This window comes from Emydura macquarii, unplaced genomic scaffold, assembly GCF_026122565.2.
Source record: "Emydura macquarii macquarii isolate MOO-44397 ecotype Brisbane River unplaced genomic scaffold, CSIRO-AGI_Emac_v2 contig_629, whole genome shotgun sequence".
NCBI classification, from domain to species: Eukaryota; Metazoa; Chordata; order Testudines; family Chelidae; genus Emydura; species Emydura macquarii.
In genome coordinates this window covers 1,715,026-1,727,458 of record NW_027130766.1, presented here as the reverse complement: position 1 = coordinate 1,727,458, position 12,433 = coordinate 1,715,026, and the positions used below count along the sequence as shown (strand labels likewise).

At 48.7% G+C, this 12,433-nt stretch overlaps 1 protein-coding gene across 1 annotated transcript; it reads right to left on the bottom strand.

Annotated features, from left to right (window-relative positions):
• Window positions 1-477: 477 nt before the first annotated feature.
• On the bottom strand, window positions 478-10,064 carry EFCAB3 (EF-hand calcium binding domain 3). Its single transcript, XM_067540954.1, has 7 exons — window positions 9,911-10,064; window positions 8,243-8,314; window positions 7,075-7,201; window positions 5,734-5,958; window positions 4,038-4,215; window positions 2,620-2,742; window positions 478-771 (listed from the first exon to the last, which is right to left on the bottom strand). The coding sequence occupies exons 1-7, from the start codon at window positions 10,062-10,064 to the stop codon at window positions 478-480; spliced, it is 1,173 nt and encodes a 390-aa protein (XP_067397055.1).
• Between the last annotated feature and the right edge of the window lie 2,369 nt (window positions 10,065-12,433).

Sequence of the window (12,433 nt, the reverse complement as noted above, 5' to 3'; positions counted from 1 at the left end):
CCCTCGGTAGGCCAGCAGGCGTGGGGAAATCACACCCTTTGTACAATACCTTGATATTCTCGGGGGTAGAGCTGTGTAATCAGGCATTGAACCCCCACCCAGCCCCTCACTCTGAGGTAGGGGTGAGCCCCATCTTAGAGATGCAAAGAACAAAGAACAGAAAGTCAGTGGAAGAGCTAGGAATAGAATAGAGGAATCCTGACACCCCCGCCCCACAGACTAACCCCTCATCTAGCCCCTATTCCTGAAATCAGTGATCGCTATATAGAGAAAGAGCTGAGACTGGTAGAAGAAAAACATGTTTCTCTTTTAATTCTCATAGTATTAGCCGGTATGCAAAGGGGAAACAGTTCCCTTTCCTAGCCTCACACAGTGTGACCTGTGTAACAGCCTGAGACTGTTACAGGGAAAAATAATGGAGTGTGTGTGTGGGGGGAGAATAGCCAACAGTAATGTTAAGAAGATGTATCAGCATGGCTATTTCTTCTCATTTCCTTTCCTTTTCCCACCCTTGACCTCACTGGTGTCGGAGCAGGCTGAGGAATGTTCTCTGTGGTACAGTTTGTTATCGTACTCCTGAAGTTCATTGGCTGTCACCAGCTCCTGGCGGGCATTCCATGACCAGGAGTAGGTGGAGAAAGTGTGGTAGAAGCTGTGGTTCCCGGACTCCAGCCCAATCTGGCCACCGTGCAACCTCCGCCACAGTCTCAGCATCCTGTTCCTCTCCTTGAGTGCCATCCCCTGCTTGTACATTTCAGTTACCTTCTTCACCTATGGAGAAGAGATGGAGGTTGAAAGAGGCTGTGGAGTAGCATGGAGTGAAATCTTTACCCAAATGGAAACCAGCTACTGCAGAACTTTGGATAGAAGGGAGGTAATGAGGTTGTCAAAAATAGATCCTGGGTGCCCTTTATCACGCACTGACTGCAATTATATACCAGTAAATGCCACCAAATTCATGTAACTGAAAGATTAACTGAGTTACTTGTTATCCCTTTGGTTTCATACTTCCTACAATTCCTTGAGATTACTATGAAATTATGCACATGCTTAGTTCAAATCCTTTCACCAGAAAGTTAATCATCTTAGTGTATGCGCAACGTGCCTTGGGTGGCATGTGACCAGGATTCATCACTGAATTTGGTCTGCTGGTTGGATCATTAGCTTCCCCGTCTTGGGCTGCGTACTGACGGGGAGCGTGATGTGAACACTGATCCAGGCCCCTCACAAGAAAGTTAATCATATGGGTTACACCTTATAACTACATGAACTTCAGTGTAACTACAGTCACCGTATTATAAAGGGTAGTGTAGGCACCCCATCCCCTTGCTATTGGTAATATCTAATGGTATTTGTACTTGGTGCTCCTAACCCTTGCGTATGCCTCTGGGAGAAGAGGAATGGCTGCCAGGAGACAATGAGAGTGGAATGGAGATGGAGAACCAGCAATCCACTAATTTGTACTTTCTAGTTTACTAATACTCAGACATTTCTGTAGCACCTTTCGTCTCAAAGGGCTTCACAGCACCACTGAAATGCAGCCTCCTTTGAGGGCAGCAATCAGGCTGAAAATTTGCAAACAATCTGAGGGGAGGGACGTCTTGGCCAAGTAGACTGGGTTAGCTCCCCTGTCGATTACAGAAACTAGCAGATGGACTCTAATGTCCATGCAGAGCAGTGAGGACCTCAGGGCAACAGTCGCCAATCTGTAGAACCCTGCAATTCCTCAACTATTCACTTTATATCCGTGGATATCCGCTTTATATCCATGTCCGCAGACCATGTTTGCGGATTGGATGCGGCTACAGATTTTGTATCTGTGCAGGGCTCTACCAATCTGAGTACTTAAAATTAGGCCCCTATAAAAGTCTGATTTTCAGAGAGGCTGAGCACCTGGCACTCTCAGCAATTTCAGGGGCAGCAGCATTTGCTTACACCAGGTCTGAATTTCTTCCATATGCTAAACAGTTTTATGTTTCAACAAGCAAAATGGAGCAACTCCAGAGAGACACTGCTTACCCTCTGTCTTCAAGGTTAATGGAAGGAGTTAGATTGACAGCGCTGGAAGCTGAAATCCTTTCTTTACAGCATGGGCAGTGGCAATGCAAACGTCCCTGTGCTGCCCCCCCCCCCCCCCCCACTTACGTGTCTCAGCCCTGCCTCGAAGGGATGACTGCTTGGTGAAAGGTAGCATTAGGTGGCTGTGGCCATGGCCATCTCCTTTGACTTCCTTCCCTCCCCCCCCCCAAGGGGAAGAATGAGGCCAGCTGGGATGCTGGGTCTTGTGATGTGGCCCTTGTTCATCAGGACTGAAGTCTTTTTACAAAGGCCAGAAAATAGCTCTCTTTCCATTGCTAGCAACCCAGTCAGCATTCAGACTGGTGCCCTGGGAGTGAAAGGGCCCCCATAACCGATTCTCAGTATCTTGAGCCAGCCAGTCCCTAGAAGAAGAGTGTGTCTGATTGGCAAGGATCTGATGGAATGTACAACTGGTTAGCTCCTAAAATACTAAAGATGAGGGAGGAATCAGTGTGAAACCGGCTGCTTTTCTGGAGCAGAATGCAAATGCAGGGGACCCAACGGGAGTTCTCTGGGAGGGGTGCTAAACTTTGTACTCACATTTAGACGTATCTCACCCAGGTCATCGATAGTCAAGCGGTGTCGCCTCTCCATCAAGTGAGGGCCAAGACTAAGGGAGGTTTTCTGGCTTCTGAAGTAATCAGGAGGTTTGAATGCAGTTGCCTGATTGAAAAAGAAAAAGAGAGGCATTACCGATGGTCCATGAAGACAGGCCTCTGGCAGTGGCTATGCCCTACTGCTTTCAGGGACCACAAAACCCTCTCTAATGTACCTGGCCAATTGGTTTAGTGCAGCACATCTGGGGAAATCCCTTCCTGCAGGAGTCAGGCTGAAGCATGAGATTTGATTAGCTCTATCTCAGCAATGCAAGGGTACCAAAGTATATGTACAAGACAAGATTCTGCTCTCAGTTACACTGGTGTAATTCCAGATTCACTCCATTGACGTCAGTGGAGTTACTCTAGATTTACACTGCAATACGCATGAGCAGTGTTGGCCCTGACGACTTTCAGTACTGCTACACTCCAATACTGTCCTCAAGAGACGGAGGAAGCACAACCTGCTGCACAGGAAAGATCTTTCAGCATTGCCATGTACAGCCATGATTTCCCATCAGGGGTCCACATGTCTCAGGATGAGTGTTGTGGAGGACAACAAGGAGAATGTAGACATCTGCTGTAAGTGACTCGTGTGGTCAGAGTCACTTGATCATCTCCTGAGATTGAGAAATGAGAGACGAAGGCTGTTTGTGGGACAGCCAGGCAGCTGGTCTCTTCTGCTGAATTCATGGTAAGGTTCATTCCTTTGATCATCCCCCACGACAGCCAAGCAGGCTACCATGTTATCATATATTCTTTATCTCTGTGGCACATGGGAACATGGGGAATTCAGCCAGAATCTCCTGCCTTGAAGCTTGTAGGACAGCAATCAAACCCACACCCTTTTCAGCCAGCCTAATACGTTTAAGAGGAATCAAGGTTATTTCCTTCCCTGTAAAAGTGTATTCCTGGCTTACCTAGAATAGTTAAGCAGAGGTATCAGGCTTTGTGGGCTGTGAAGGGGAGAGCTATTCCATCCATTATACCTCTGGTGAATGCCAGGTGTACGAACAACCAGAATTCCCCACTGTATGTAATCTCAGACATGTATACAGCCACAGTATACCAACTGCAGGTTAAACTATGCAGTATACATCGATTAATTTCAAGAACATTTTTGGGAACAATTTTCCAGTGGCCCTATTCAGAGATGAGTCTAAAAGGATCTAAAAGGACGTTAAGTTTCTGTCATTTACACTTCCTTCCGACATCACTGAATTTGACCCACTGAGTCCAAGTGTTGAAGAAATGTGTAGGGTCAGCACACATTCTAATGGGGAGGCATCTACAGGATAACAGCTCAGATTTGACCTTGTGCTTCATGTGTTATTACATAGATTAACTGCTTCCTTATCTCACCTCATGCAGCCAGTTTCTTTTGTGGAAAAAGTGGTTTTCAAATGATGATATAGGCTCTTTCCTTCTCTGCATCTCCAGCTTCTGGAAGTCCTTTTTTGGCTTTGGCACTGTCATTCCATCCCGGTTGGGAAGCAATGGGAAGATGGGTACCTGAGCATACGGACTGTCGGAGGGGACGCTGCTTGCTGGTAAAGAGCAGGGGGAGAAAGGGGAGGAAAGAATGCATATCACTAATTGGACACAGTGCCCACCATCTGTTTCCTATCCTTTGGCTCTTCCCAGTCCATGACCAATCCAACCAAGGCAGGACTACACACATTCTGAGATCGTATTCGCCCTATTCGCTTTTCCTCCCTTTTTTGTACCCTACTTTCCGTAGAACACATTGAAAATGCGAACCAGACCAGCCTCTGATTTTGGGTGCCCAGCTTTATAGATCTAGGGCCTAATTTTCAGAAGTGTTGAGCCCCCTCTAGTCCAGCTGAAGTCAAAGAGTTGTGGGTGCTCAGGACTTCTTCATAGTCAGGCCACAAGTGTCTAAAGCTGGGAAATCATAAACGGAGGCACCCAAAATTAGAGGCCACTTTTGAAAGTCTTAGCCATTGGTTCTCAGAACTAGAGATGGATTCTTTGGTTGCTATTATACACTGAGTGGCCACCAAGAAGAGCTAAACAGTTATTTAAGGCTCCCATGGGTTAAGTGGTGTGTTGGAATTATTTATGCAGGATATTATCACGACACTAACCATAAATTCCTGTATTAAATCCAGGAGCCAAATGGTATTTATACAATTGTTTTAAACAGGCTACAAAGACTAAATTATAAGCAATTTACGACATCCAAACAGTAAAAAAAAAAAAAAAAAGAAAAGAAAACATTTATAAGCATTCACTCAAGAGACTTACAAAGGGGTGAAACACCCACGGGTGCTTAGACCCATATTGGTTGGCTCTGATGTGATCAGGCAGGTATTCGCAATGAACCCTTTAACAAACAAGTGATGTCATTGCCAATTACTGACTTCAGCTAAAAGCCAACTTGGGATAGTTCACCCATATTTCAGTCTTAATCCAGATAAGATTTACAACGTCCTTTCTCTCCAAGGCCTTTCCTCCCTATCTCTTCCCCCCACTTCTTGCTGACCCACAGTTTTTCCTTTGTACCTGGGTTAATATAGGCCTTATTTTTTGAGATTTTGTGGGTGGAGCATGGAAGAATACTCTGCCCCATCCTCCCATTTGAATCCTTATCAAATAAGCGATCTGGAGCTGGCAAATCTGAGTTCTAGTCCTGGCTCGGAGACATCCCAACTCAGTGGTCACTTCTATAAATCTGAAGTGATTTGCCCATGATCACCCAGTGAGTCTGTGGCACAACTGGGAAGAGAAACCAGCAGTCCTGCACTTTCACTACAAGATTATGCTTCCTCCTATCACTCCTGTCTTGGTTCAATCTCCAGAGGAGTACAAGTAGTGTCTGTTTTGGGTGGGTGCAGGGGTTTATTATCTGCAAGTAGCAAATAGGGTTTGCTAACCAAGGCCCTGCTTCATAGCCCAGAAATCCAACGGGGAGAGAGGATTTCTCTTTACTTGCAATGGACAGAAGATGCTGCTGTGAATACCCGTGACCCCCAAATAGGCGTTCTTCTGCCTCTTTGGCATCTCCAGTGAATTCCCACTCAGGTAGCTGAGCCACGTGCAATTCTTACCCCTGAGGGTTTCCACGTAGGCTTCCAGCTCTTTGTCATTCATCACTGAGATGCGGGCAGCGCCTGCAAAGGCAGACATAGAGGTGACTCTGCCTTTCGGAGGAGCTGGGGCTTTTCTGAACTTGTGGAGCTTCTTGCCATGGTCCATTAAGCTGCCAGGGTCCATCCAGGCCCGCCTGCCAGTGGACTCCAGGAACTTCTGCCGATAGTAACTAGAAGAGAAAAGATGGCTCAGTGTTACCAAATGCTGTATGCAGGACGACGCTAACCAGGGAAAAGCTCGCTTCTTTAAACAGGACCCGCAAAGGGGGCAAAAATGGAGCCTATGTCCTTTTACTACTTCTTTATGATGGATAGAGGAGGCTGGGGAGGATTTTAAAGTTTTTCCCCCCTATTTTTTGTTTTAGCATAAATTCAGCTCTTACATATCTTTGGAGACTCTATGGACAACTAGAGAACAAATAGGATTATGGTATCTCAAATATGCAGAAACTGGATCCTGATTCATTGTGAGAAGGAAGTGATTTCTCTTCAGACTGTTTAATGCTCTTTGGTCACAGTGGGACATCCCGGTGCACACTGACTAGCACTGTCCCCTACTGATTTCAACAAGACTGCTCATGGTGGAAGGTACTGTTCATTGCGAGACAAGCTCTCTGTCTTAAGGATTCAATTCTGGGCCCTGCTGATAAAAGGCAGAAAAGCTCTGAGACCATACCTCCGAGTCCTCCAACCAGAGCCGGAAAGGCAAGACTTGACAATCCCACTGCTTCCAAGGGGGGAACAAAATCCTTTCCAGGCCTTCTCTACCCATCATAAGGAAGCAAACCACAGTACCTCTTTCTTTGCAGGTCACTTTTTGGTGTGTGGTGTGCTCTTGATAGAAGTGTGTTTGTTCTCCAAGGAGTGGGGGGAGGCATGAAATATATCTACAGAGTCCTGCTTTGTCCTCATTTATGTGGCTTTCCTTGCCTACCCGGGTACAGTGCTCACTTATGTGCCTAAAGAACTGGGGCCAGACTTACAAAGTTATTTATTTAGGTACCTAAAGATGCAGATAGCCACTACTGTAAATTCCACTAGGTGCCTAAGTGAGTTAGAGGCCTAATTCCCATTGACTTCCAATCAAGTTAGGGGCCTATCTCACTTAGGTGCTTGTTAACCCCACGAGGTGCCTATCTGCACCTTTAGGTGCCTAAATACCTTTGTAAGTCTGGCCCTGGGCCCACTATTTGAGGCTGCCGGGCTACACCATGCATGAGTGTGCCTCTGAAGTAGAGAGCCCCCTTCTTCTCTTTGGAGATCTTGCTGGAGCTTTTAGTGCTCACCTGACTATCTCAAGCATGGCCTTCCTGGGCAGAGCCGACATTTCCACCAGCTTGGACAGGACTTCAAACAGCAGGATTCCCGTGGCGTCGACGGAATCAAAGTCCTCCATGCTGCCTTTCTCAGGAGCTGTGGAGGAGATACCCAATAATCAGAGCACCTCCCCCACCTCATCATCTCCTTCAGAGATCCCAAGTACCCCAGTCAGCACAGCACAGTGAATTCCACAAGGGTTTTGTTTGGGCAAAGTATGGCGTTGTGTGTATCTGGGACCGTGTCCCCTCTGGGGCAAGTGCTAGCTACATCTGCAGCCAGGGCTACTTCTCACTGCCCTCTCCCATCACAATATCTCCAGACAAGGCTGCTCCTCCTCTGCTTTGTAAGGGTATGTCTTCACTCACGGCGGCACCGACAGTGCCGCCGGATCGACTCTTCGGGATCGATTGAGCAGCCGTGGAGGCCTACTCAATTGATCTGGAAGTGAACTGCATTAATCCACCCCTGCAAGAAGATGAATGCTGCGTTGATGGGAGGGCATTTCCCATCGGCACAGCGTAGTGGGGACGCCGCGCTAATTGGATTTTAGGGAGTCGATGGGACATATGCAAGCTTGCGTATCTCCCGTCGACTGCTGCTGAATTTCGGCATGGGTATAGATCAGGCCTCAGCGGCAGATTTGGTCCTGGTATTCCAGCCAGAGAGACGCCGATTGAGTATGTGGAGCACAGCTTTGGTTTACCTCACCCTGGCTATCTGAATGCTGGTCATGTGCCCCAGAGTTCCCAGGCTCCCGTCATTACTCCCCTTCACGGCGTTTCCTCCCCTGGAGCCAGGCTGTCTCGGGGAATCGTGCCAGTGCTTCCACTCTTCTCTGGGCCCCCAGACTCCTTAGCCTGGAATCAGGAGCTGCCTCTTCCCCCTGAGCTGGACTGTCAAGGTTTTGGGAGGCTGGACAGCTCTTTCTAACGTGGGCCAGTTGTGCGTGAGCTCTTTCTTTGGGGGATCCCCAGATGCTGACTTCTGAGTCCACATCGCGTGAGCTCCTGATTGCCCCCAGGGTCGGGGAACATGGATGCCTCTAGGGAAGTGGGGTTCTGGCCACACTCCAACATCGCTGGGGGGGGGGACAGCGGCCAATCCCATGGGCTGGGCAGGGTTCACCGCACTCACCTACAGCCTGGATGAAGCGCTTGTTGTCACTGACAATGGTCAGAAAATCAGAGAAGTTCACCTTCCCGTCTCCTGCAAGGTAAACAGCATTTCCCACCGATCAGGTGCCTGTCACCCCAGGTAGCTCAGAACCAGGTTAGCTACATGCACGTTCCCCTGACTGCTGGCGGAGAGTTGTCAGCAGCACGGCTCGGACTAAGTTCTCAGGCCCTGCTGCTCAAGGGAGCCTGTGTCCGAGAGCGATCGCCGTATGGCTGGCTTGCTTCTGACCTGTGAGCATGGGATGGGCTGGGGAGGAGGGTGGATAATAATGGGGGGAGAAGGGGAACTACGGCAGGTTTGAAACCTGGATCAACGTAAGGGGCCAGTACATTTTGGGCCCCAGTATGGCTTTAAGTCACTGGTTCTGCATTGGAAAGGGGTGAGGAGGGGCCTTGGCTGCACGAGTGAGTGCTGTCACAGAGGGACTTGCTTCGGAGGCTTGCTGAGGGAGGTGTCCTTTGGCTCAGCTGGCAGCAGCGTGTTTCTTGGGGCATAAGGACGGGAGTGCTAGGCTGGACTCCTCACACAAGTGTAAGAGAGGTGTGCCGATGGTGCCTTGGTGCTAGTGTAAGAGAGGTGTGCCGATGGTGCCTTGGTGCTAGTGTAAGAGATGTGTGCCGATGGTGCCTTGGTGCTAGTGTAAGAGAGGTGTGCCAATGGTGCTAGTGTAAGAGAGGTGTGCCGATGGTGCCTTGGTGCTAGTGTAAGAGATGTGTGCCGATGGTGTCTGCCTTACATCGCTCGGTTCCCGTGTGCAGCAGGGGCAGCCCAGCCAAAAATTCTCCTGGACTCCGCCACGGTTCCTGTAGAGGAGGCAGGCACGAGCTGCTGGGCAAACTCCACTGCCTCTTCACATGGTGCCCTCGCGGCTGGGCTGCCCGATGTGGAGGTGGGGCATAGTCCTACCCTCCCTTTGCCCCACCCCTTTGGATCACATGTTGCCAGCCTGGCGCCCTGCCTACACTTGGCCCTGCCCAAACTGGAGCGAGCACTGTGCCCTCTGCCCCCATTTCCCCTGTAGGAGCTCTGCTTTCACACTGAATTGGTCTCACTTTGCAATCACCAGGTGCTCCACTGCGCCAGCTGGAGTTACCCAGCAGCAAGCCATGCTGGCACCAAGCGATGGAACCCCCCATCCTAATGCCCATGCCCCAGGGGGCAGAGTTAAGTATGTTTGGGCACCTTTAATTCCCTCAGTTCCTGGCTTTTGTGGCTATGAAATCTCACCCTTGACAGGTCCCTAACATGCTTTGGATGCCCTGTAAAAGTCACATTTGAAACCTGGTGCAGGAGACGAGGAGTGTGTTGGCGGCGAAGGCGCTGGCCTGCGACGCAGAAGATCTGGGCGCAACTTCCCAGCTTGTCACAGATTCGCTGGGTTGCCTTTGGCAAGTCACCAAATGCAGACATCATCCGTCCTTCCCCCACCCTTTGTGTTTCCTATTTAGACTGTAAACTCACCGGAGCAGGGACTGCTTCTTGTGGCGTATAGGTACAGGGTCTAACGCCGAGCTCTGCTTTCCCCAAGTGACGGGAGTTTCAAGGGAACAACTCCACACACTCACAAACACATACTCTTGGAACATACCACTGTGGAATAAACCAGCAACTACAGTGTACGCTCACCGTCCATATCAGCATACACCAACTCGTCATAGGCCTCTTGTTCGGTTAAACTAATCCCCAGCTGCTTTGCAGTTGTCTCCAAGCCTTGTAGGTCAATATTGCCATCCGCGTCCTTGCTGAAGAAATTGTAGGCATAACGGAAAGCTGTGGGCATGTAGGGAAAGTGCCATCAGTTACGTCAGGTGGGACTAGGGCCATAACGACTAGGGGGTTTTTGTGCCAACACAAGGATTCTGCCAAGGTGAATGGAGCACCTGTCCCCAGTGTAAGAGAATCACAGAACCAGAGGAAAGGCAGGATGATCTTGTGGTTATGGGGCTCATGTGACATTGGTTCAGCTCTTGGCTGTGCCACCCATTTCCTGTGTGAACTCAGGCATGTCACTTACTCCCTCTGTGCCTAAGTTCCCTATCTGCAAAAGGGGAAAAGTGACACTTCCTTTGGCTGGCGGGTCAGCTGAGATTGTAAGCTGTTTGGGGCAGGGGCTGGCTCTGTACAGCATCCAGCACAAGGGGGCTCTGGCCTCAGGTAGGGGCTGTTCCCACAGGCGCTACCTGCAGTAGAAATAATAAGGATCTAAAAAGCTAAAGAATAAACCTTGATCAGGATTCTTGTCAACCTGCATTTCAAGGTGGAAGACACATAACGGGGGCATCATTACCTTCTAGTTGGTCCCTGGTCAGGTTCTTTGCTGCTTTGCACTTACTCCTGTCCAGGAGGATGCCAGAGACCTCCCTGCTATACAACATTGAAGAAGAAAAGGGCAATGAAAAGGTGCAAACTGACACTCCTCTGCAGACATGCAGCTCCTGTTGATGGAACGGCAGCTGAATGCATGGATTCAGGGCAGGAGGCCAAACACCTCTCTCAGCTACACTGGTGCAATCACATGGACTTCAGTGGGTTTGCATTAATTTAACGGAGAAGTTTATTACCTGATTCTGATTCTGCTGTCACATCAGTTTTACACAGATGTAAACACCACTGCAATGCAGTGGAGTCACTCCAGAGTCACTTCTAGGATCTGATTCTGTTCTCTTATGCAATCCCCTTGACTTCTTCAGGGTTGCACAAAGACTTAGGCAGTTACAGACTAGGATCCCAAATGACTGAGTCCCCCACAGTTCCCACTGACTTCAATAGGAGATGTGGGTGCTCAGCACCTGGGAAAACCCAAGCCATTAATCTTGAACTCTGCCACTGCTATGCACCCTCGTCAGCCAGCCTGCTCCTTCTCCTCCCCTGGAAAGCAACAGTGAGGTAGCACTGATCTGGGAAGCTCCAGCTTTTGCCAAGTTACAGCATTAGAGAGAATGAAACTGTGTGGATCACATGATTCCTAGGAGGCAGATGGCTGCCTACTCCCAGACTTCCTCACTCCCCACACATCAGTTAGTCTCTAATGATTAATTTCCTCGCAAACCGGCAATGCGTTTGTCATAAAAGGTTAAATGAATCCCCTGGATAAACGTCAAACTGCTGAGTATGGAGCCCAATGAATAAATGAGAAGCAACAAAAGATGTCAGCCTGAGCAGCTGACGGGGGAGACCCCCAGGTCACAGCAGAGCCCAGCCCAGGATCTCGCGACACTGAAAGAATTCCTCACAGGCCGCCTGGATTCAATCTCCAGAGGTATCCGTGGCCTCACTAAAGATGCCTGTGGTGCAATTGGCTCACTTGGAAAATTAGCTGCAAACGGCTGCCATTGAAACCAGTCAGATTAAAGAAGAAATGGCCTTCTTAAAGCTTAGACTGGACAAACTGGAAGAAAACCAGGATGACCTAGAAAACAGAACTTGAAGGAACAACCTTCATCTCTTGGGCACTGCTGAGGGTCTAGAGGAGGCAGATCTTATCAGCTTTCTTCAGCAGCTTCTCCCTAACATATTTAAATTGCATCCCCTGCAGATATTGAAAAGGCTCATCAAATGCCTGGTACTAGATGGCGGGAATCTGACAAGCCCAGACCCATCATCTTCATGCTGCTGAAGTTCAGGGATAAATGATGGTAATGAATGCTGCCAGGAACACTGAAACCCTTATGTACAAAGGCCACAAAATCTCTCTTTTTCCTGTCTTCACAGCTGTGCTTAACAAAAAGAGGGCTGCATTCAATGGCATAAAGCAAGTCCTGAGTGGGATCAATGTCAGATAGAGCTTTAAGCATCCATCCTACCTTCACTATGCATTTAGCAGGCTCCACAAGATTTTGCAAAACCTGCTCTGAAGCTTGGCAGACACTTCTAAGACTGAGATCAGATTTGACCACAAATAGCAGAATGGGGCTTTTTTTAAATCACTAAAAAGCAAACCTCAACAAGTTTAAAAATCAGTTTGTTTTCCGCTGTATCCCTGTAGATATCTAGTCACTTACATAAACTTCCAACTCCTAGCAAATAACCAGCTAGGCTGAACTCTTCGAGTGATCTCCTTTGGAACTGAGCAATAACAAACGTATAGTACCACACCGCCTAGACTCAGAGAAGTAGTTTAACACTGAGGTCGGGGGTATAGCACCATCT